This window comes from Actinia tenebrosa, unplaced genomic scaffold (genome assembly GCF_029948245.1).
Source record: "Actinia tenebrosa isolate PJP-AT-01 unplaced genomic scaffold, QUT_ActTen_1.0 PGA_scaffold3__52_contigs__length_22856419, whole genome shotgun sequence".
In the NCBI taxonomy this organism is placed as follows: domain Eukaryota; kingdom Metazoa; phylum Cnidaria; class Anthozoa; order Actiniaria; family Actiniidae; genus Actinia; species Actinia tenebrosa.
The window spans coordinates 13,075,168-13,101,292 of NW_028292580.1; the positions used below are offsets into that span (position 1 = coordinate 13,075,168).

The window sequence follows — 26,125 nt, forward strand, 5'->3', positions numbered from 1 at the left end:
CTCCACGACATATTTAGGAAGTCCATAAAGTAGAGCATTACAGTAGTAATAGTACAGTAGTAAATATAACATGTACATAAAAAATTCATTATTCAATAATGTAATAAAACTTAATTAATTGAATTTAAAGGTAAATTCGTAATCTGATTATCAAGCTCGATCTTAGATAGAGTTCTTTTTAAGACTTTTCTTGACGAAGATTCCTTGATACTTTTATTTAATTTGTTCCACTCTTTCGCGCAGCGGACACTTATGGTGCGCCCTCCCTCTGTTTCGTTCTTGTATGTTGGACATCGGGCATTTATTTTACAGTAGCGTGTTGATCTCTTATGGACTTCAGAGTTCATTTCAAAGAGATCACTGATGTAAGGAGTACAGGTCCCGTTAATCTTATCGTACACAATGGCGCATCTGTTGATGTAAGATTCTTGGTAAAAAGGCAGCCATCTTAGCTCGTTGAACAAGTCAATAGAACGGGAAGATTTATTTACATTCAAGATAATTCTTGCCGCCCTTTTTTGGAGTTTCATAACCCTATTTATAGAGCTACTGTTACATGATGACCATATAGTAGAGCAATACATGATAGCAGGTTTGATGAGTGTGTTGTAATATGTTTCCTTCTGTGGTTTGTTTAAGTAGGGACTGATGTGTCGAAAAAGTCCAATTTTCTTTGAAAGATTCTTACATAGATTATCAACATGGTCTTCGAAAGTCAATTTAGAGTCAAGTGTAACACCAAGGACTTTATGGTTGTTTACTTGTTTGACATCACAATTATTGATGGCAATATTGAGGTCATTGTTATTGTTGGTGAGGCGTTTCGGTAGACGTTTTCCTGTTACCAGCATTGATTTGGTTTTAGTTTCGTTGATTATCATTTTATTTTGACTGCACCAAAAAAGGATATTGTCGACATCGTCTTGAAGCGTTGTAGAGAGAGATGTAAGATTGTTCCATTTTTTACTTAACGACAACGTAACATCATCCGCGTATATATCGGCAGTGGAGCCTTGGACATGAAGTGGCAGGTCATTCATAAATACAAGGAACAAAATCGGGCCCAAAATTGAGCCCTGTGGAACGCCATGTTATATTGGTAACAGAGAGGATGTGCAATCATTAACCTTTAAACGTTGATTTCTTCGAGGTAAGACTTAAACCATGCCAGTGATGGTGAGTTGGGAAGGTACAGGTTGAGTTTTTGAAGTACATCAACAAGACCTTCATTCCTATTGTTACTCCTTATTTGATTTATTTCATTTTTCCTTCTAAATATTCCTATTTCATAACTGCTGTAAAAAATGTAATTTTTTGAGTTTCAATAAGTATAAGAATTATAATAAAAAAAGGATGCAAAAAAAATTATACAATTTGGAAAAAATAGGGAAAGGTTTCTGACGTAAAGTAGATCGTGCCCCTAAGGCAATACTATTGTGCTATTGTCGTAACTACAGATTTAGATGAGTTCAAACTGATTGGCCAGCACTTTAAAATTGTGACGTACGTAGCTTTTGTTATGAGAGATGAGGCAATATTATTGGGTTCTATCTTGTGTTTATTCCTTGTAATTCTTAACAACAACTCTCTCACATATAGTCGCCACGTGTTAATGTATCTAATGCGCATGCTCAACGCTCCTGAATATGCATATCATTACAGCTTTGCGTCAAAATTGTTAAAGCCAAACAAGTAACATACCGACCTGAATAACATAGCAAAGTTTCAGAAGGTAATTTGGAATTCAAATGGAAATTACTTTTTCCCTCTACTTACCGTGACTTACTGTTACCATAAGGTTATATATGGAATTTCTGGGCTTTTTATTGAAAATACATATCATTTTTCAGGAAAAGCTCTCAACAATCATGCCATCAAGACGACACAAGTTTCCTCCAAAATTAACTGTGTTTTCCAGTGTCTGAGTGTCGAGCAATGTGTTTCGTACAATTACCAGGAAACTAGCAGCACAGGTAGACATACGTGCGAGCTGAATAGAAAGAGCTTTCGTAATGCTAAACTTGAAGACTTCCAGGCAAGAGATGGATTTGTGTACGGGGAAAGCGTTCCACAGGTAAGGATCTGAATGTGAGAAGAGAAAACCAAAAAACAGAGAAAACAAAACGCCGCGAAAAAAACTAAGAAACAAAATTTAAAATGCGTGTCCAGACCTTGACCAAAAACAAACCAATCAACCGACCAACCAACCGACCAAACAACCAACCGACCGACCAACCAACCGACCAACCAACCGACCAACCAACCGACCAACCAACCGACCAACCAACCGACCAACCAACCGACCAACCAACCGACCAACCAACCGACCAACCAACCGACCAACCAACCGACCAACCAACCGACCAACCAACCGACCAACCAACCGACCAACCAACCGACCAACCAACCGACCAACCAACCGACCAACCAACCGACCAACCAACCGACCAACCAACCGACCAACCAACCGACCAACCAACCGACCAACCAACCGACCAACCAACCGACCAACCAACCGACCAACCAACCGACCAACCAACCGACCAACCAACCGACCAACCAACCGACCAACCAACCGACCAACCAACCGACCAACCAACCGACCAACCAACCGACCGACCAACCGACCAACCAACCGACCAACCAACCGACCGACCAACCAACCGACCAACCAATCGACCAACCAACCAACCGACCAACCAACCAAATTACATTCTAGGATAAAGGAAAAGCATAAAGTAAACAAGAAAATGAAAATTAACTGAACTGTAACATAAATAATCTATATATAATCATATGCCTGACCTCAGTCGTTATTGTCTTTTGCCCACAGACTAGTCAAAGTGGTTCATGTGCAACATCACCATGCAAGAATTATGGAATATGTATGAACATTGGAAATGATATGTATGAGTGTATTTGTAAAGCCACAACGACGGGAAATGACTGTGAACAATGGAAAGGTAAGCCATGTGAAAGGGTATTCTTGGGTTCCGACTTTCGATAATTAATTTGGTACGTACGTTGATCATGGTTATTGGGTGGTTGGGTGGTTGGGTGGTTGGGTGTTGGGTGGTTGGGTGGTTGGGTGGTTGGGTGGTTGGGTGGTTGGGTGGTTGGTGGTTGGGTGGTTGGGTGGTTGGGTGGTTGGGTGGTTGGGTGGTTGGGTGGTTGGGTGGTTGGGTGGTTGGGTGGTTGGGTGGTTGGGTGGTTGGGTGTTGGGTGGTTGGGTGGTTGGGTGGTTGGGTGGTTGGGTGGTTGGGTGGTTGGGTGGTTGGGTGGTTGGGTGGTTGGGTGGTTGGGTGGTTGGGTGGTTGGGTGGTTGGGTGGTTGGGTGGTTGGGTGGTTGGGTGGTTGGGTGGTTGGGGTGGTTGGGAGGTTGGGGTTGTTGGGTGGTTGGGGTTGTTGGGTGGTTGGGGTTGTTGGGTGGTTGGGGTTGATGGAATGAGAAAGGGATGGGGGGAGGGAGAGAAAAGAGGAATGAAATAGGAAATTCGGAACTGAAGGAGAAAAAAAGGGCAGAGGAGGAGAAGCAGTAATGGGTAGATGAGGGGAAGAAAACATGGATGAAAATGGCACAATCTTACGAGAAGAGCTTAACATCTTTATATTTTTTGGTTAAAATATAACATTTCGTTGTGTACTTTGATTCTCAGACAATGCTAAAGATTACACGCTGACATTCCCACGTAAATCAACCAGTGACGTCATAAGCGCAGTGTCCTTGAACAGCAGCCAAGTGAGCAAACTAACGATGTGTACCTGGGTTAATTATGTCACTGCTGGCTGGCACACGTTGTTCTCGTATTCTGTAAAAAATGCAGCAAACATGCTAGCTATACGATGCGATAATACAGGAAAGTGTGAGATTATAGTCAACAACGTGCCAAGGTTAGAAACAAATGAGTTTGTTACTAAGATCAAATTAATGATAAAATATGGTCTTAAAAAAGGGCGCGCATATTCTACATGTATTAGGAAGTGACTCTTATTGAAATCAAAATTTTTTATCTTTTATTGACTGAGGGCCTATTTTATAGTAAAGTGGATAAAGATCAAATTTCGGCATTATAGTTATCGACGTGAAGAAAGTATGGAATTTGGCTTAGTGTTAACTTAGGCCCTGTAGACCATACTTAGAAGGGGTGCCACAAAATCTGCTGTCAGGGGGGATTTTCAGTTGTTTTTTTGTAAATTGTAGTAACAAAGAATGCAATGGCAAGAAAAAGAATGCAAAACATATAAACATATGACCCACCCCTCTCCACTATCCAAGAAAAATTTACCCACTCTTCAAACCATCCCCCTCCCCCGATATGAAATTCACTGGCACCCCTTCTGAATTTGTTTCAAGTGACATGAGAGAACTCTGTACCAATTTTGGTGCTTTTTTCCGGATTGCCACGATCTTTACATTAAGCTACTTCACTATTATTCGTCTAGCGAGGTGCATACTTCTCCACTTAACGACGGAACATGGCATCACCTCTGTTTCTCCTGGGAAAACATTCAAGGAAGTTTAAAGTTCTACATCAATGGAGCAATACGATCTATAAAGAAGGACGTTAGTAGTAGCTTGACCATTGATGGGACTGGCAAGTTAATCATTGGTCAGCTCCAGGCCACCTCAGTTGGTTTGGAGTTCAATGCAAGCGATTCATTTATGGGAAGAATGTACGGTTTTAACATGTGGGATGCAGTCAAGTCACCTAGCGAAATCCTCTCTTTGTCCAAGCAGTGCATTAGTGAGACTGGTAATCTTGTTGATTGGAGGATATTTTCCGTAAAAGAATCGCATGGATTGGTTAACCAAGCGATGCCCTCGGTCTGTGCATGTAAGTATATCTACCCTTTGTTCCCAAATTGGGACTTCATGCGTATTAAATTGTTTATTAGGGACTTTAAGATTCGCAAAATCTGCGACGGAGACATCTACCGGAAGTGTAAATTACGGCACTTTGGGTTTCGAGTCCGATCCGTTTAAAATCTGTTTTCCCTGTGGATGAGTTGACTTTACTGACAATGTTTTGAATGAAAGCTCCAATGAACAGGACCCCAAAGAGAAATTATTACTCTTCCGGTTGCAAATCTTAAAGTTCCTATTAAAGTGCTTATAAGCCTTTGCACAATTTTTTCAGAATTGATACTTTAGATAGTGGATAGTTGATTGTAAGAACATTACGTCATTTGAATGTCGGGTCTTTGAGATACGAAGGTTTATATTCCCAATATTTTAATGACTATGACGTAACATAAGGGACCATTTAATATACAACACTGCACTCGTTCTGGATTACAGTATTTTAAAAGCATCACCCTTTTACTCGTGACTCACGTAAAGGTTCTTACAAATTTGTTTTCAAAAAATGTCCAATGTTCAATCTTAAAAGTTGCCACAAAATAACTCAAATCCCTTATGTTACGTCATAGCTAGTCATTTACATATTGGAAATATAAACCTTCGTATCTCAAAGACCCGACATTCAAATGACGAATTATTTTCACAATCAACTATTTACTATTTAAAGAATCAATTCTGAAAATATTGCGTATAAAGGCTTATAAGCACTTTAAGGACAAAGGTGCGTGGGCATTGTCAGTAGCCCCCTTCCTCTCCCCCTCAGTATTCTAAAACTTTTCTTGGCACACGTATTTTTACAAAATTGCCTCTGTTTTTTATTGTATATTTCTGCTGTTTTCGCTGTAGCTATTACTGCTACACCTGCACTAGTGGTCCCTGTCAATCTGTTGCTGTTGCGGTTGTCCTTGTATTGCTGTCGTTGTTGCTGATGGTAAAGATAATGGTGGTTATGATCGACAATGAAGATTTTTCTGCAGCTACTATTGCTGTCGTTGTCGCTCTTTTTAAAACAAACAAACAAACAAACAACAAGCAAGCAAGCAAACAAGCAAGCAAGCAAACAAACGAACAAGAAACAAACAAACAAACAAATAAACAAACAAACAAACAACAAGCAAACAAACAAGCAAGCAAGCAAGCAAACGAACAAGAAACAAACAAACAAACAAATAAACAAACAAATAAACAAACAAGGAAGGAAGGTTTTAAGGAAGGTTTGGTTGTTTTCCTTGCTGTTGCTGTTCCGTTGCTCTTTGTAGTTTTTGTTGTTTACGAAAATGATCAAGTTCAGGCATGCAAGTTGCTGCTGATGTTGCAGTCATCGCTGTCGGTTGTTTCTCATGCACTGGTTGTTCTGGTCTTTGCCGTTGATAATGTTAATGAGGTAGTTTTTGTCAAAGTTTTTTCTTCACAACGGAATTTTTACGATATGTGATCTATATTTCCTATAGTTAATGTATCAAAGATCGCCAACTTTGAATCTTCTTCTGGTGAAAAGTACATCAAGATGCCTTTCACAACCACCTCGTTAAGAGAGATAACAATTTGCTTCTGGTCAAGAAGAAAATGGACGAAAAAGAGTACAGCATTCCATTATTATTCAGAAACGTTAAAGAACGCTTTGCGCTGGACGTTCAATGGAGCAACAGAAAACATGATTTTTGTTGCTAATGTTAAAACGTAATTATCCTTAACACTCTCATAAATATATGTGGCATAGAGATGGATCTGTCGTGGGGGAGGGGGGGGGGGGCAGGAACAGTATAGGAGGCTTATTACATTTACGAAGTCTTATAAACGTCTTTTTTTTCCTATCCTCAAATTTAGACTTGAACAAAGCTGCACTCGCGAGCTAACCAGGAAAACAGCGCAATGCGCAAGTATTACTCTTGTACGAGTTGAGTTTCTGAAAAAGAAGAAACTGATCAGTGTAAATGTGGAGTACTAAATTAGAACTAGACTAGACTAGACTAAACTTTTATCTTCTGCTGTTTTTGTGGTGTAGTTTTGTTGTTTTTCAGTTTCAATTAGTGATTTTATGCTCAAACTTCTATGGAAGAATCATTTTTTTAAATTATTTTTTGGGTTTCAGATCGATTTATTTCTCTCCATACTACGACGATTCGTGGCACCACTTCTGTTACACTTGGGAAAGCACGGACGGTCGACTAGTTGTTTTTATCGATGGAATAGTAATTTACAACGCATCATCCGTAGATAGGGCAAAAACAATCGAAGGAACTGGAGTGCTTGTTATTGGTCAATTATGTTCGACGTTAAACCCATTCAGTGCATCTGATGATTGTTTTTATGTCAACTACTTGACAGATCTCAATATCTGGAAGACTTCACTAAGCGGACACGTCATCACAGCCATGAGCAAGGCTGCCGGCAGAGACTTGGGAAACAAGTTGAACTGGAATGATGTGGTATATGGGGGTGAAGTGTTTGGTGGCCTGAGTCTCACTCCAACAAACGATGTATCATTAAATGGTAAGGAAAATATTGAAAATCAGCAGGTTAAAGTTAGGGTGGATGTAACGATGTATTATGAGCCCGTGGGTCATGTTTTTTGTATGGAAAGATTAAGAAACTTAACAAATTGTTGTTAAGAGAGAATTCTTTTCGTATTCAAGCAGTTAGCGCCAAAAGCTATTTAAGAAAGGCTGTTGTACAAGGCTAAAATCTTGTTATTCAGAAAGTTTAACTTGTTTGGAAGTGGAGATGACCGGTGAAAGTGGAATCAAAGTGTTAACCCAAAGAAAAAATTTGAATCGAAAATGAGGTTTAGGCCTTCATTTGCTTATTTCCCATATATTTTCTATAAAAAAGCCTGACAAAGCAACATTCTAACACAAATGCAGCAAAACATCTTTGTACAATTGAAAATACCGCTTCAAACAAGCATTTTATCATAGCACATCAGTTTCTAACTGTTTAAAAAAGGTTTTGAGTGTTAACCCAAAACGAAAATTGGGATCAAAACTCATACGAAATTCTGGTTTTTGGCGCTTTTTGCCATTATTGCTCATTTTTGAAAAAAAATTCCTCTTTATATTTTAAACAAATGGTAATCTACATATAGATAATATGAGCTAAGTTCCCTACTGAGCACAACTAGTACTAACATTACTACTGTCACCACTATCTACTACCACAACCACCTTACCACTAGCAACGTCACCCACCAAGTACAACTCCCCTACCATTTGCACTACCGCCTATCACTTTCATCTACCACCTACCTCTATATCACTACTAGGGTCCGAAACGTCAGTTAGTTTTTTCATCTTTTCACGGTGTATAATTTACCCTTTTATCATTACTGTATCACTATACCGCTATAGCCCTAGACCGTTATTACACCTATCACCTACCTACTACCACGAATACCTGCCACTACCATTACGCTTCTTCTTTACCACCTACCACCTACTACCACCAGATACAACCTACCACTATCCCTAGAACCTCTATCCCTACCACCATCTACAACCACCATCTACGACCTACAACCTACAACCTATACGACCTACAACCTACAACCTGCAACCTACAACCTACAACCTACAACCTACAACCTATACGACCTACAACCTACAACCTACAACCTACAACCTACAACCTACAACCTACAACCTACAACCTACAACCTACAACCTACAACCTACAACCTACAACCTACAACCTACAACCTACAACCTACAACCTACAACCTACAACCTACAACCTACAACCTACAACCTACAACCTACAACCTACAACCTACAACCTACAACCTACAACCTACAACCTACAACCTACAACCTACAACCTATACGACCTACAACCTACGACCTGCAACCTACAACCTACAACCTACAACCTATACGACCTACAACCTACAACCTACAACCTACAACCTACAACCTACGACCTACAACCTACGACCTACAACCTACAACCTACAACCTACAACCTACAACCTACAACCTACAACCTACAACCTACAACCTACAACCTACAACCTACAACCTACAACCTACAACCTACAACCTACAACCTACAACCTACAACCTACAACCTACAACCTACAACCTACAACCTACAACCTACAACCTACAACCTACAACCTACAACCTACAACCTACAACCTACAACCTACAACCTACAACCTACAACCTACAACCTACAACCTACAACCTACAACCTACAACCTACAATCAGCACTTATTACTATACCACCACAAACACCGGCAAAATATCCACAAGCCCATTTTAAAACCTTTACTACTAACCAACGTCAACCGGACATCACAACCAAAAGGTCATCACTCTAAGTACCATTTAAATATGAAATGCTAAAAAAATGCAATTGGTTTTATTTTTATAATCCTTTAACTGAACAACAGGTAATTCCGATTTTTACATCGATTTTGGATCAACTCAGTCCGCCAGTAACTACGTCGAATTTCAAAATCCTATTCCAAGCGTGACTCAGTTTTTAGCCTGCTACTGGTTGTGGCCTACGAATAAGGGAGGGGTTTTCGCGTACAGCACACCAGAACTGGCAGATCAATGGGCAACATTTATCTCCACTAGTGACGCATCCTTTTGTATCAACGAAAAATGGAAGTAAGCCAACATTATATTGTACCTTTTAATTCTTGATTACGATTCGGGAAATAGTGAGCCAATCACCGTTGCAGCAGTTTTAAGTTCCCAGTGGAACTGAAATCCTGTCCTATAAATAACTACACAACTTTTAACAAGAGAGTCTCTTGGTTTTAAAGTACTGATTAACAAGGATTATGATGGATTATGTAGCAATGATATCTAAGGGGAGTTGGAACCGTACCATTAATTTCAAGGCCTGGAGTGAAAGGGGCTGGTTATCCTAAGGAGTTTTACGGTTCAAATTGCTACATCTCAAATGACCTATGTTACATAAGGTGCAGAGGGGGATAGAAGTAGAGAGAAAAGAAGTTGAAGCAGTTAAGAAAACCTGGAAGTGTGATAGGTTGATTCTTTTTTATTTTCATTGGCATTATTTGAAATTCCAAAAGGGTGAATCCTAATCTAATCGGATTTACCCATCCAAGGTGGACGCCGGAAAGCCTAACAGTTTTTGCAACCCAACTTAATGAAGCTACCGATAAATTGAATTAGAATTTAGAAGTTGATTTTCTGCGAAGGGAGGAAAAGCCGGTGAACCCGAAGAAAACCTCTCGATGCACAGGAGAGAATCAACAAACTCTACTTCTCACATACGACGCCGAGTCTGAAGATCGAACCCGAGCGTCACATTAATACTGATGAGAGGCAAGCGCCCACGCTACGCCACCCACGCCTTCCTTGATCCTTCACCTCGACCCCCCTGAAATCCCCTTCTCCACATCCAATGGATGCACCCCTTTATAGAATAATTCATAAATCTATGAAAGGCCCGGGAGGGGGGTAACTCCGGGAAAAAAGTACCGGGGATGCTCGTCGTATCTCTTAGGGGTAAAAATTCGCGACTTGGTATCTTTTAGGGTGTTAAATGCAAATTTTTGAAAATCAGCATTTTCTGCTATCTCTTAGAGTGTCGGAAAAGGAGAGAAGCGCGCATCGATATGGCTTATCCTAGGCGCTATTTATGAAAAATTTAGTATTATTTGTTTTGGTATCTCTTAGGGGTTAAAAATCATTCAGCCACGCCCTTTTTTAAAGACTTCCGGTATCTTTTAGGGGTCTTTTTGAAAATTTCCGACGAGTATCCCCGGTACTTTTTTCTCGGAGTCCCCACCCCACCCCCCGGGATGAAAGGTTTTTTTTCCTTTTTACAATCACGCAATCAAGAGGTCGGATTATTGTTGTTCTAGGTACGGTAGCACTGTAACATTTAATGGCGGTTGGTCTCACTTCTGCTGGAGATGGAGAAACACTGACGGCCTAACAGAATTGTATAAAGATGGGAAACTACTGATGTCACTAACAGGTTTTGTGACCGGATATACTATTCCTGGAGGCGGGTATCTCGTCCTTGGTCAGGAGGTGGACAGCCATAAAGGAGGTTTCTCAGCTAGTCAGGCTTTGACAGGTCTGTAGTGATAAGCACAATGCCTCACCAATTCTTAAAATACCTTTGTTTTCTTTTATGTCAGATTCACTTAGGGTTAGCGACATTCCAATGTATCAATCTTCACAAATGCAAACGGTATAGTCAAGAATGCACGCACAGTGTCAACTATGAAACATTTGGGAATTCCACGGACCTTAACTTTACCGGAATAAAGCATAATGCATTTAAACATATAATTGATTTCGCCCCATACAAGTCTGGAAAAGAGGAACGATGATTAATAAATTTTCAACTAAATGCTGTACACCAGATTCTGAAATACCGTTAATGCTACTATATTAGAGTTTTCATCATCATCATCAGTCAACTTTGAGACACTATCTTAAGTCATTGAATCTCGTTCGTGATTGCGTGTCAAGTTCGTCTAGTATTAAGCCTATGTTCTAAATGAGAATTTCTGGGTAAGTGGGGGGTCCATAGTTCTTGTGTTTGGGAGTCATCGAGTCTTGTTCATCATTACGTGCTCAAGTTCGTCTAGTATTAAGCCAATGTCCTAAATTAGAGCTTCTGGGTAAGTGAGGCGGTCTCGGTTCCTCTGTTTGGGAGTCATCGAGTCTTGCTCATCATTACGTACTCAAGTTCGTCTAGTATTAAACCAATGTCCCTGATTAGAGTCTGGGTAAGTGAGGGGTCTAGGTGAACTCTATATCAGAGTTCTAACTATGCCTTTTTGTATTGATCGTGGAATGAATAGGTTCTTTGGTGAGTCTATATTTTTTGTATCAATGCTTTAGATATCATAAGTACAGGACCTAGTAGAACTTGAGAGATTGTTTCCCATTTTAAACGGATCGAGTGGAATTCACTTCAGAATAAAATTTTTGAATGTATATATTATTTTTGGTGCTTGATCGATCTTATCATTTTAAGTTTTTATAGTCACTCACTCTGAATTTATCTGCATGTTCAACACCTAGGTTTCCTTGGCCACCTTAATATTTGGGACAACTTTGACGCAGTCGCACTTTCGTTTGAAGAAATGGCCAGAGGTGCTTCCCACTTTGAAGGTAACGTGGTCCCCTGGAGCAGCTTTAGGAGCAAATTGTATGGCACCGTAACTGTGGTGGAGGGTTCTTCTTGCACATTGCCTGGTAAGAGTTCAAAAAACGTTCTCGGTCCGAGATCTGAAATTTATTCAGTCAGTCAGTCAGTCAGTCAGTCAGTCAGTCAGTCAGTCAGTCAGTCAGTCAGTCAGTCAGTCAGTCAGTCAGTCAGTCAGTCGATTAGTTAGTTACTTACTTAGGTATTGAGCTATTGAGCTATTGAGTTATTGAGTTATTGAGTTATTGAGTTATTGAGTTATTGAGTTATTGAGTTATTGAGTTATTTAGTTAGTTATTCGTTCGTTAATTTATTCATTTATTTTTAGATTTTGCAACACAAAAGTTAAGAGAGAAGTGGTGCAGTGATAACATCAGTCCAACAAGCGATTGCCCAGTTCTTTATCCTCTTCTTGACACCGACAATAACAATAATGGCAAACTGCTCCGATGCTATTGTAAGAATATGCTGTTACAAAATTCCGCTGGCCATTATACATACAACCCAGGAAATACAGGATATTACACAAGGGATCCACAGCTAAGACTTATCAAAAATATCTGAAATAGCCCTTTTATCTACTTTATAAATCTCCTTTCGTTTAACTTTCGAGAATTCATATCAATAAGTAATGCAACACAAACAAAAAAAAGGGGGGACACTTTTCCAATGCAAGACTTTTTTACGAATAAACAATTCATCACCTTATATACAGCGGCCTACTGGTCAAATAAAGAGCACTCAATCGAAGCTGAACGCTAGTTACAAAGAGTTTTTGATCTGTTAAACCCTTCAGGCCTATCTGAATGCCTTACATTTGACCGTTGACCGATGCCAGTATGGAAGATGGCGAATTTTTCAGATAATAATATACATGAAAAAAGGGCTAAGGGCAGTGGTGCTTCAAGGAAACACAGTGCAGAAAAAAGAAAATTTAGTGCAGAAAAAAGGAAACGCAGTGCAAATTTTAAAAGTTTTCAAAAACGGGTTTAAAATCAAACTTTTCTTAATTCTGCTGTTGTTAACATTACTGAGCATCAAAATCTTATATTTTTTGATGTTACATACATTTTTGGTTGAAGAGGGCTCGCTTCTTACGCCATCATAACGCCATCAAGCGCGCGCTCATAGTATTTTCTTGCGATTTTTGCTTCTTCTTCTTTGCAAAAAATAACCAATTTCCTCGAGTTTTCCGTGGTATGTCCTCTTATTTACCACGATTTTCGTCATCTAGTCTTTAAAATGTTGTGGACTCACGAGGCGTAGCACAACATATTTTGACTTCTAGATGACGAAAAAAGGAATAAATAAAAGGACATACCACTAAAAACTGGATGAGATTTTTTTAAACCACAGAAAATTAACAATTTTACTACGAAAACAAGGTTAAAATTTCAAATAAAAACGGTTTCAAGCTGGCGCGCGTGATTTGCTGGCATAATTTATCATTTGGTATGTCCACCTATCTCCCCCGGCTCTAGACCAATCAGAAAGCGAGAAAATTCACAAATGTGGTAAAAACTCCATTTTCCTTAACAATTTTTCCATGTATATTATCAAAAGGAACTCATATGGTTTCCTCGTGCAATTTGGAATAAATTTAAACTCATGGGTTTTCTAAGAGCTCATTGCTCTCCCCTACGGCTCGTCGTTCAAATTTATTCCAAATTGTACAGGAAACCATATGATTTCCTATGCAAACAAAAGGGTTTATTTACATTAATGCTTTCAGTTCCGTGTTTATTATGTTCCTCATGAGACAAATCCAGACGTTGGCTGAATATCTTGAGCTTTGATGAAATTAAACGATAAAAAATGTACGAAGATTCTTTTAATGAGTCTGCAATGAACTCTAAAAAAACGATGAGAAATCTGGAGATTGTTGATTAATGATCGTAGAAACATGAAAATAGCTAACCAATGTCATTATTAACATTTTGCAATATCAATTTAAATTCTTGCCACTCTAACTTCACTATTGGCACACGCTAGTTGCCGAGTTTCATGTCGTGATTTGTGAGAAAATAGGTCGAAATTGCTAATCAATCGTGTAAAAAATCCCAATCTATTTCCCAGTGATTTTGTGTTCATTCGGTCAAAAATTGGGCTGCATTTGTCGACAACTGTTCACGTTTCATAAAACATCTTTAGATTTTCCGCCCTCTGTTGTGATTGGATGGCGCCTAAAAATGCTTGATTCCTTTGTTTTTATAGATAGCACTGATTGGATAGTTATGAAAAAATGCCAAAAAAAACCCCCTCAAAGTGATCAAGTTTCGAGTGTCCGTACTGCAATTGCTTCCACTTTGACCAATCGATGAAGAAAAGAGGAAGTGTACTTCATATGCACCCAATTATAATGCATGCAAAGATGTAATACGAGGCATCAAGCATGACTTCGACCTTCCAAAATCCCTTTCTGTAGCTGTTTTGGAAGGTAATTTTCACTACTGTATGCACCATCACGTGATGACAGCCATGATAGGAGGCAAGGAAAATTGAATCTAGTTTACATGCGAGAACGAATTCAGTCTCTATGGAGGAAATACCTATACACTATTGTTGTGCCTCCTTCATTGGTGCCTTCACGTGATGGTGCAAAGCTTCTATTCAACGGAGATTTTGAAAAATATTGTGAAAGTTTAGATATGAAACGATCGGAAATTCGACTGATACTATTGAAAGTCCTTTAACTTTCAAAAGTCCCTTATATCCTATGATATGCACCTGTTTTAATAAACGTTGTCATCGTCAAAGGCGATAGGCGATAGGCGATAGGCGAAAAGCTATAGGAGCAGGTCATTCCAAGATCCAAGAATAGCTGGAAAGACTTCTGTTTCTGCTTCTTATTCTCGTCAAGAAATGGACCTTAATGATGAGACTGATTTAATGTTCTTTGTATTCAAGGATACCATTTCCATGGCGGAATGACCTATCGCCATTTAACTTTGGCAATGACAACGTTTAATGAAATAAGTGTAGATGTACTTTGAATTTTCCCTTGCATTCTGCAATTAAAATCTAAATAAAACAGTTTTCAAGTCCTATGCAGTTTCCATTTGTTTTTAGAATTTATTCATATTAGGACTAAGGCAAGAAAAAAAAATTTTTTTTTCCCCTATCTTAATATCTTCTATCTAAAAAGTCTTGGGGTTAATTGATGAAGAAAGCCTTCAACATATTTTTTAACTAACTTGTGGATACGCGAACCGTTTCCTTTACTGCTATAATTCCCGAGCTCGGGTTTAATCTTTATTTCGGAAGCAATGAGTTGTTTTAATTTAAGACGAGCTTTTCACCTTCATTTCCCTTCATTCCCCCCTTCAAGGTACTGCATGCTAATGCCCACCGACGTTCTTATTGTCAAACCTCTGTCATGGTCCTATCAAGTCGATAACATAGCAAAAAAGGTGTCTATGGGGATAGGTGCGCTAAAACAAGTTCGTTATTTTGTTACATTTAATACTTTGCTTATGATTTATAACGCTTTAGTTTTACCCTAGTTTGATTATTGTGATACTTTTGGGGTAATTGTAAAGGACTATGCGATAGGCTTCAAAAACTACGTAATCGTGCAGCTAGAGTTATCACTCGATCAGATAATGATGTAAGATCGGCTGACATCCTTAAAACCCTTAACTGGAATAAGCTTGCTGAAAGGCGGGCAAAGCATAAGGCTTGTACGATGTATAATATCATGATTAATAATGCACCTTCATATCTAATAACTGATTACAATTTAGTGAGTTATACACATTATGATCTAAGAGGTTTGGATCAAATTAACACTTCCTAAGCCAAACACAGATCGGACAGACTAAAACAAAGCTCGGCTTCCGATATGATTATCGATGATGTAAAAATTTGGAACTGCTTGCCGTCTTACCCATCAAAGAATTTAAAAAAAGGAAGAAACAAACAAAGAAAATATGAAAGAAAGAAAGAAAAGAAAAGAAAAGAAAAAAAGAAATAAAATGATCGGGAAAAAGTCTTATAGAAAAAATCCCTATTAGAAAGGAAAAACCTATTAGAAAAAAAGCTTAAAAGGAAGAAAATCCCTTATAGAAAAAAGGCCTAATAGAAATATCATGTGTAATAGAAAGAAGATTCCTAATAGAAAGAAAAGTCCTTTTAAAAAAATCTTTGTGAGTTATTTCATTAACTGCGTTTGAAAGAACATTCGGTTAGATTGATCCTTTTCCTGAACAATCTCATTGGCGTGAACATAAACAATTTCAATCTTCTTTCTCTTTCTCTTCTCTAATTTAAAAAGTGCAATAGAGTTTGAATTTTAGAAGAAGCATCATTAATTAGTTATCTTATTTTGGGGGGAAGATCTCTCCTGTCTATTGTGTTTGTCGCGAGTATTAATTTGAAGGAAATGAACTGGACTGAGAGCAAGGTGTTACAAAAGCACAAAAACCTATAACCAAGTAAAAAGATAATTCCTTTGAACCATTTAGGATACGTTCGTGTTACTTCAAGCCCACGATCTGAATAATTAAATATACGACTCATGATGTTGAGTGCGTTAGGCGTTTTAATGGCATGTAACAGATGTAAGGATAAAACATTCACGAATATGAGATAAATTATTAGAGAGTTTTAGATTGACTTTTTGTTCTCCCCGCAAACGGCAAACGTGACCACGTTTTCATAGTTTTCCTTTATTTTACTTTACCTTTTACAAACCTTCTCACCAAGCGCAAATACTCTTTTGTTTTTCTACTACTTGGACTTTTTTGCGATTCTTTTTCAGTAATTTAAGATGATTTTTTTACTGTTCAACTGACGTTTCACGTTTGCCGTGAACTTGAATCTAAAACTCTAATATATTCAGACAATAGGAAAATGCATGGACTTCACAAGGTCAAAATTTTTTCCAAAGGCAAATCAAATATTTCAAGCAGGAATATACTCCAATTTTATCGAAGGGCTCTTTTTTGTCGGGAAGATCTAGATGTGAGCCTGTAGTGTTTTTATTAGGGCATCGATATAGTTATTACTGTACGGTTGCAGGTGTTTTGGTAATTAGCTAAAAGGATGCACTCTGATAGGTCGAGGAAGTAAAAAGGAGCACGTGCGAGTTATATAGCTCTAAAACATCTGAATTCATTACATTGTTACATGATCAGAAATGATTGCATTTCGCTATCAAGGGTGATATAGACCAGATTACTTGGATCACATAACAAAGTTATTAGACTCGGCTTGGGAGTAGTCTATAGTTTATTGCTCTCAATCGAAGCCACGAATTACCCAAGATGTTGTCTTTGTTTGTCAGCCCAAACATTTCAAATAACAGCTATGTTGGTGTTCTATCGAATGATATTTCTCAACTTAATCGTGGTCTGAAGATAACACTGTGTAGTGTGGTCGGTGTTGCTGGTCTTCTGGGGAATCTGTTGGTAATACTTGCCGTTTGCCGTGTTCCTCGAATGAAAACCACGACATTTTACCTCATCGTAAACATGTCAGTCAGTGACATCCTCTTCACTCTCATATCGATGCCTCCCTTTATCCTTGGTATTGCTGGCTATGGCTTGCTCGTTGGAGGTACCTTGGGGTCATTTCTTTGCAAGTTTGTCAATTTCTCTGTATTCAGCTTGATGGCCAGTTCAGTACTGACAATGACTGCCATAGCTTTTGATCGGTTTTTCGCCATCACTAAACCCATGAAAGACATCATCAACATGGTAGTTCTTCAAAGAGTCGTTATTGCTATATGGCTAATAAGTTTCGTAACATCATCTCCGTTGATCTATTCATTCCAACTTGGCCAAGATAACATTGGGTGCTTTTGCTACGAAGAGTGGTCTCCAATATTTGACGAAGAAACTGGTAGTCGTATTTACACTTTGTTTGACTTTATAGTTATCTACATGGTACCTTTTTTAACCATAGCGGTCTTATATTCCCTGATTGCAAGGCATTTGTGGTTTGGCAAAAGTTCTTCAAGCAATGGTCGTCAAACACAGATCAACTTGCTAAGATCAAGACGTAAAGTTGTCATTATGCTGATTACTGTCATATTTTTCTTTATCATTTGCTGGCTTCCTCTCCAAATCTTGACTCTTTTGGCCTACTTTTCAGAAATCCAAGACAACCGAGAAGTCTTGTTTATGGGGGAATTTTTAATACGGACAAATGCTGCTATCAACCCATTGTTGTACTTGATATTCAGTAGTACGTTTCGTCAAGCGGTCAAGGAGACCTTCGTCCGGTCACGTACGACGAGAAATCCTACCATTGAAATTACGAGCCCGGAAAAGGGAAACTCAGGTCGCAGAATGTCTGTTCCAATCTCGTATTTCAGCAAAAATTCCATTTATCATCACAATGACAGTTTCTTAAACCTAAAAAGAGAAACTACTTTATAAAAGGGAACCAAAGGGACGGTAGCAACATATTCTTCGGCTTTTCAAAAGCCACTAGCATTTTAATAAATCCTTTAAATTGATCTTCATTCCTCAATGGAAAAAAATTAAGATAACTATTTAAGATAAAAACGACAGAATGTACAGTATACCGTAATTAATGTTTACTCGTTCCGAAAGGAAGTTGCTATTTAGAACATGTGGAGGAGTTCTGGTGGTTGAAGGTGAGGAATGTTTCAAGGGAATGAGCCACTCAGCAAAATTGGAATAGAATATAATTTCATTTCCCCCGTTGGCATTACTTTTGAGGGGTGAGAAGAAAGAGAGCGCGTGGCTGATGATAAGAATATGAAGATAATGAATGGGTTTCGGGTGAGTACCATGCAGTCACCGATAATCCAAGAACCTTATATCATCCCCCCCTTCAATTTTGCTTTTTAATGAAAAACATACAGGGAAAAGTAAACAAAGAGGAGATAATTTTTTTTTTTTTTTTTGAGAAAATGTTCTCTTTTTGGAACTGAACTCGGAAGTCTTTGTAAAAACATTAGAGGTAAGTGTAATTAGAGGTAAGTCCGGATCAGTCCGCTCGATCTTGAATTACGTGGGAAATCCATAAACTCTTATCAAATAATTAGGTCTAAATTGTAGTTATTTTGAGCAACAGGTTAGCTATACATTTTTTATCTATTTCTATGTTAGGATCAGATATGAGAAAAAAGCTTGTGTAGGTTGGAAAGGCCCAAATCAAAGTTTTGAAATGAGTATAAGAAATAAGCTTTGAATAATACTGACCTCTATCTTGTGTCTTAACGCCTGATGATAAACACTTGGTAGATCGAACGACTATCCCAGAGCATTAGTATTTTGGTACTATATATGATCATTATCACCACACCGCCGCAACGCATGAGCTCATGTTTCGTAACGTTGCCTTCACTCATAACGTTTTTTATGTATATTGTACCATCTACTTTATCATTTACTGTACCATTGCTACCTATCTACGATACATATCCATAATATTCTCATATATTAATGTCTCGTACGCTCAACTATTTCAACCCACTTACCCACTGCCTTATGATATTTATCTATTTTATTTATTTTATTCATCCATATCGTTTATTTTTTATCTTTTTTGTCTTTAATCATTTCTCTATTACTTCCCCCCTCCCCTCCCCTCCCCTCCCCTCCCCTCTCTCCTTGCTTGGGTCCGAATACTTGTATCAAACATATAGCGATGTCGGGTTTTCCCGATGAATCTATGTTCTTAAAAAAAACACTGTATATATGTAAAACATGTTATATAAAAACTTGCTACTATGAGATTCATAGATTAGAGAATTTCAAAAGAATTAATCCGAAAAAATACGGCAACTCAAATATTGGGAAATCCTCGATTTCTCTAGAACGCTAATCCTATATTATAAAGAAACGAGATTACTTTAACAGGAAATTCAAATAAATTAAGCTATTTAACTTATCCTTCATATGCGGTGGTGACATTAGCACTTGAACATCATTAAGATCAATCTGCGTCGCCTAAAGCTATCCAGCCGAACAGGCGCTACGCCACAGGAAATCCAAATATGTCACAGAATCGCCTTTTATTGGATAATGTTACCTCTTTTTTTTCCTTTTTTTCTTTCCTTCTATAGCTTATTGCAGGTTTTTCCTTACCTTTTTAAGGCAATCTTTCTTTCACATCTTAATATTTAATCCACCATTTTTAGCAAAAAAAAAAAAAAAAAAAAAAAAAACGCCAGATATTACTAAATAAGTAGCAGCTTTTTCATATCCTATTTAAAATAATCCCTCTTGTATGCGTAACCAAAGTAGAGGAAAACATCATTAAAAAACTTATACATTTCTTTCCAGCATTTGTTAAAATTGACCAAAATTCAAAAAAACCAAGAGATAGAGTGCCCATGGGTTACAGTATATCCTTTCAGCCCAAATATGGCATAAAATGATTGAATATGCTTCGTTCAAAATTAAACTTTCCAATTAATCTTTCATATATTTCCATAAGGTGTGAACATGTGTCAAAACCGAACAAAACCATGAGCTATAGTCTTGCTTTCCCTCCCCAAAATATAGCAAAAAAACTAATGATTGAAGTTGCACCCTTCATAAATCCTTCATATCTTCCCAAAATATGGGAAAATCGGTGAAAATAGATCAAAACCATCTGCTCTAGTAAAAGCTTTTTGCCCCAAAATGGCCAAAAATGATGGAATTTACACCCTTTCTTAAAGACACATATTTTTACAAAAACTGTGAAAATCGGTGAAAATCGGTCAAAACTATGAGCTACTGTGCATGCTTTTTGCCCCAAAATGGCCAAAAATGATGGCATTTACACCCTTTTTTAATGACACATATTTTTCCAAAAAGTGTGAAAATCTGTCAAAACCATGAGCTATAGTCCATGCTTTTTGCCCCAAAATGGCCAAAAATGATGGAATTTACACCCTTTATTAATGACACATACTTTTACAAAAAGTGTGAAAATCGATGAAAATCGGTGAAAACCATGAGCTATATTCCATGCCTTTTGCCCCAAAATGGCAAAAAATGATGGAATTTGCACCCTTTCTTAATGACACATTTTCCCAAAAAGTGTGAAAATCGGTCAAAACCATGAGCTATAGTCCATGCTTTTTGCCCCAAAATGGCCAAAAATGATGGAATTTACACCCTTTATTAATGACACATATTTTTCCAAAAAGTGTGAAAATCGGTCAAAACCATGAGCTATAGTCCATGCTTTTTGCCCCAAAATGGACAAAAATGATGGAATTTGCACCCTTTATTAATGACACATATTTTTACAAAAGGTGTGAAAATCGGTGAAAATCGGTGAAAACCATGAGCTATAGTCCATGCTTTTTGCCCCAAAATGACCAAAAATGATGGACTTTACACTCTTTCTTAATGACACATTTTTTTCCAAAAACTGTGAAAGTCGGTGAAAATCGGTGAAAACCATGAGCTATAGTCCATTCTTCTTGCCCCAAAATGGCCATAAATGATGGAATTTACACCCTTTCTTAATGACACATATTTTTACAAAAACTGTGAAAATCGGTGAAAATCGGTCAAAACCATGAAGTATAGCCCATGCTTTTTGCCCCAAAATGGGCAAAAATGATAGAATTTGCACTCTTTATTAATGACACATATTTTTACAAAAAGTGTGAAAATCGGTGAAAATCGGTCAAAACCATAAGCTATAGTCCATGCTTTTTGCCCCAAAATGGCCAAAAATGATGGAATTTACACCCTTTCTTAATGACACATATTTTTCCAAAAAGTGTGAAAATCGGAGAAAATCGATCAAAACCATGAGCTATAGTCCATGCTTTTTGCCCCAAAATGCCAAAAAAGTGATGGAATTTGCACCATTTTTTAATGACTCATATATATTTTCAAAAGGTGTGAAAATCGATCAAAACAATGACTAATAGTCCATGGTTTTTGCCCCAAAACGGCAAAAAATGATGGAATTTGCACCCTTTATTAATGACACATATTTTTACAAAAGGTGTGAAAATCGGTGAAAATCGGTCAAAACCATAAGATATAGTCCATTCTTTTTGCCCCAAAACGGCAAAAAATGATGAAATTTGCAACATTTTTTAATGACCCATATTTTTTCTCAAAAGTTTGAAAATCTGTCAAAATTGATAAAAACCATGGACTATAGTCCATGCTTTTTGCCCCAAAATGGCCAAAAATGATGGAATTTACACCCTTTATTAATGACACATATTTTTACAAAAAGTGTGAAAATCGGTCAAAACCATAAGCTATAGTCCATGCTTTTTGCCCCAAAATGGCCAAAAATGATGGAATTTACACCCTTTCTTAATGACACATATTTTTCCAAAAAGTGTGAAAATCGGAGAAAATCGATCAAAACCATGAGCTATAGTCCATGCTTTTTGCCCCAAAATGCCAAAAAAGTGATGGAATTTGCACCATTTTTTAATGACTCATATATATTTTCAAAAGGTGTGAAAATCGATCAAAACAATGACTAATAGTCCATGGTTTTTGCCCCAAAACGGCAAAAAATGATGGAATTTGCACCCTTTATTAATGACACATATTTTTACAAAAGGTGTGAAAATCGGTGAAAATCGGTCAAAACCATAAGATATAGTCCATTCTTTTTGCCCCAAAACGGCAAAAAATGATGAAATTTGCAACATTTTTTAATGACCCATATTTTTTCTCAAAAGTTTGAAAATCTGTCAAAATTGATAAAAACCATGGACTATAGTCCATGCTTTTTGCCCCAAAATGGCCAAAAATGATGGAATTTACACCCTTTATTAATGACACATATTTTTACAAAAAGTGTGAAAATCGGTCAAAACCATAAGCTATAGTCCATGCTTTTTGCCCCAAAATGGCCAAAAATGATGGAATTTACACCCTTTCTTAATGACACATATTTTTCCAAAAAGTGTGAAAATCGGTCAAAACCATGAGCTATAGTCCATGCTTTCGGCCCCAAAATGCCAAAAAATGATGGAATTTACACCCTTTCTTAATGACACATTTTTCCAAAAAGTGTGAAAATCGGTCAAAACCATGAGCTATAGTCCATGCTTTTTGCCCCAAAATGGCCAAAAATGATGGAATTTACACCCTTTTTTGATGACACATATTTTTCCAAAAAGTGTGAAAATCGGTGGAAATCGGAGAAAACTATGAGCTATAGTTCATGCTTTTTGCCCCAAAACGGCAAAAAATGATGGAATTTGCACCTTTTTAAATGATTCATATTTTTTCAAAAGGTGTGAAAATCTGTCTAAATTGATAAGAACCATGAGCTATAGTCCATGCCTTGTGCCGCAAATAGGCCAAAAATGATGAAATCTGCAATCTTTATTAATGACACATATTTTTACAAAAGGTGTGAAAGTCGGTGAAAGTCGGTCAAAACCATGAACTATAGTCCATGCTTTTTGCCCCAAAATGGTGAAATATGATGCAATTTGTAACCTTTTTTAATGACTCATATTTTTTCAAAAGGTGTGAAAATCTCTCAAAATTGATAAAAACCATGGACTATAGTCCATGCTTTTTGCCCCAAAATAGCCAAAAATGATAGAATTTACACCCTTTTAATAGTGAATTATATTTTTCCAAAAGGTGTGAAAATCGGTGAAAATCGGTCATACCATAAGCTATAGTCCATACTTTTTGCCCCAAAGTGGCCAAAAATGATGGAAACTGCACCGTTTATTAATGACACATATTTTTCCAAAAACTGTGAAAATCGGTGAAAAGTGGTCAAAACCATGGGCTATAGTCCATGCTTTTTATCCCAAAATGGCCAAAAATGATGGAATTTGCACCCTTTATTACTGAGACATATTTTTGCAAAAGGTGTGGAAATCGGTGAAAATCGGTCAAAACCATGGACTATAGTCCATGCTTTTTTCCCCAAAATGGCAAAAATGATGGAAGTTGCACCCTTTTTTAATGACTCATATTTTTTCAAAAGGTGTGAAAATCTGTCTAAATTGATAAGAACCATGGGCTATAGTCCATGCCTTTTGTCGCAAATAGGCCAAAAATGATGAAATCTGCAATCTTTATTAATGACACATATTTTTACAAAAGGTGTGAAAATCGGTGAAAATCGGTCATACCATAAGCTATAGTCCATACTTTTTCCCCCAAAGTGGCCAAAAATGATGGAAACTGCACCGTTTATTAATGACACATATTTTTACACAAGGTCTGCAAATCGAAGGAAATTTGTCAAAATCATGTGCAATAGTCAATGCTTTTTGCCCCAAAATGGCCTAAAATGATGGAATTTGCACCTTTTTTAATGACACATATTTTTCCAAAAAGTGTGAAAATCGGTGAAAATCGGTCAAAACCATGAGCTACAGTCCATGCTTTTTGCCCCAAAATGGCCAAAAAATGATGGAATTTACACCCTTTCTTAATGACACATATTTTTCCAAAAACTGTGAAAATCGGTGAAAATCGGTCAAAACCATGAAGTATAGCCCTTGCTTTTTGTCCCAAAATGGGCAAAAATGATAGAATTTGCACTCTTCATTAATGACACATATTTTTACAAAAAGTGTGAAAATCGGAGAAAATCGATCAAAACCATGAGCTATAGTCCATGCTTTTTGCCCCAAAACGGCAAAAAATGATGGAATTTGCACCCTTTATTAATGACACATATTTTTACAAAAGGTTTGAAAGTCTGTGAAAGTTGATAAAAACCATGAGCTATAGTCCATTCTTTTTGCCCCAAAATGGCCAAAAATGAAGGAATTTACACCCTTTATTAATGACACATATTTTTACAAAAGGTGTGAAAATCTGTTAAAATTGATAAAAACTATGGACTATTGTCCATGCTTTTTGCCCCAAAATGGCCAAAAATGATGAAAATTGCACCTTTTATTAATGACTCACATTTTCCCAAAATGTGTGACAATGTGTCAGAATCGGAAAAAACCATGGGCAATAATCCATGCCTTTTGCCGCAAATAGGCCAAAAATGATGAAATATTTAATATTTATTAATGACACATATTTTTACAAGAGGTGTGAAAATCGTTCAAAACCATGAGCTATACTCCATGCTTTTCGTCCCAAAATGGTCAAAAATGTTGGAAATTGCACCTCTTTTTAATGACACATATTTTTCCAAAAATTGTGAAAATCTGTCAAAATCCGTAAAAACCATGGGCTATAGTCCATGCCTTTTGCCGAAAAATGGCCAAAAATGATGAAATCTGCAATCTTTATTAATGACACATATTTTTACAAAAGGTGTGAAAATCGGTGAAAATCGGTCAAAACCATGAGCTATAGTCCATGCTTTCTGCCCCAAAATGGTCAAAAATGATGGAATTTGCACCTTTCTTAATGACACATATTTTTCCAAAAATTGTGAAAATCGGTGAAAATCGGTCAAAACTATGAGCTATAGTCCATGGTTTTTGCCCCAAAATGGTCAAAAATGATGGAATTTGCACCTCTTTAAATGACTCATATTTTATCAAAAGGTGTGAAAATCTGTCAAAATCCAAAAAAAAAAAGAAAAAAAAAGGGGTATAATCCATGCTTATTGCCCCAAAATTGAAAAAAAACCATGGAATTTGCACCCTTTATAAATGACTCAAAATTTTCCAAAAGGTGTGAAAATCGGTCAAAACCATGAGCTATAGTCCATGCTTTTCGCCCCAAAATGGTCAAAAATGATGGAAATTGCACCACTTTTTAATGACACATATTTTTCTAAAAATTGTGAAAATCGGTGAAAATCGGTCAAAACCATGAGCTATAGTCCATGCTTTTTGCCCCAAAATGGACAAAAATGATGGAATTTGCACCTTTTTAAATGACTCATATTTTATCAAAAGGTGTGAAAATCTGTCAAAATCCAAAAAAAACCACGGGCTATAATCCATGCTTATTGCCGCAAAATGGAAAAAAAACCATGGAATTTGCACCCTTTATTAATGACTCAAATTTTTCCAAAAGGTGTGAAAATCGTTCAAAACCATGAGCTATACTCCATGCTTTTCGCCCCAAAATGGTCAAAAATGATGGAAATTGCACCTCTTTTAATGACACATATTTTTCCAAAAATTGTGAAAATCTGTCAAAATCCGTAAAAACCATGGGCTATAGTCCATGCCTTTTGCCGAAAAATGGCCAAAAATGATGAAATCTGCAGTCTTAATTAAT

At 37.3% G+C, this 26,125-nt stretch overlaps 2 protein-coding genes across 2 annotated transcripts; both read left to right on the forward strand.

Annotated features, from left to right (window-relative positions):
• Window positions 1-1,164: 1,164 nt before the first annotated feature.
• LOC116296153 (uncharacterized) lies at window positions 1,165-15,052 on the forward strand. Its single transcript, XM_089035942.1, has 11 exons — window positions 1,165-1,189; window positions 1,851-2,074; window positions 2,834-2,963; window positions 3,657-3,891; window positions 4,444-4,835; window positions 6,313-6,541; window positions 6,954-7,354; window positions 9,253-9,475; window positions 10,705-10,922; window positions 11,882-12,055; window positions 12,334-15,052. The coding sequence occupies exons 1-11, from the start codon at window positions 1,165-1,167 to the stop codon at window positions 12,567-12,569; spliced, it is 2,487 nt and encodes an 828-aa protein (XP_088892068.1). The 3' UTR covers window positions 12,570-15,052.
• A 2,059-nt stretch (window positions 15,053-17,111) lies between these two features.
• LOC116296155 (QRFP-like peptide receptor) lies at window positions 17,112-18,814 on the forward strand. The gene has a single exon (XM_031704123.2). It carries the CDS (start codon window positions 17,270-17,272, stop codon window positions 18,383-18,385), a length of 1,116 nt encoding a protein of 371 aa, XP_031559983.2. The 5' UTR covers window positions 17,112-17,269; the 3' UTR covers window positions 18,386-18,814.
• The last annotated feature ends 7,311 nt before the right edge of the window (window positions 18,815-26,125 follow it).

Bases quoted from the DNA above. Each gene is read 5' to 3' on its own strand.
- LOC116296155 (XM_031704123.2), top strand. From the start codon at position 17,270: ATGTTGTCTTTGTTTGTCAGCCCAAACATTTCAAATAACAGCTATGTT.
- LOC116296153 (XM_089035942.1), top strand. From the start codon at position 1,165: ATGCCAGTGATGGTGAGTTGGGAAG. The intron at 1,190-1,850 runs GTACAGGTTGAG...ATCATTTTTCAG, and splicing joins AGTGATGGTGAGTTGGGAAG to GAAAAGCTCTCAACAATCAT. The intron at 4,836-6,312 runs GTAAGTATATCT...TATTTCCTATAG, and splicing joins GATGCCCTCGGTCTGTGCAT to TTAATGTATCAAAGATCGCC.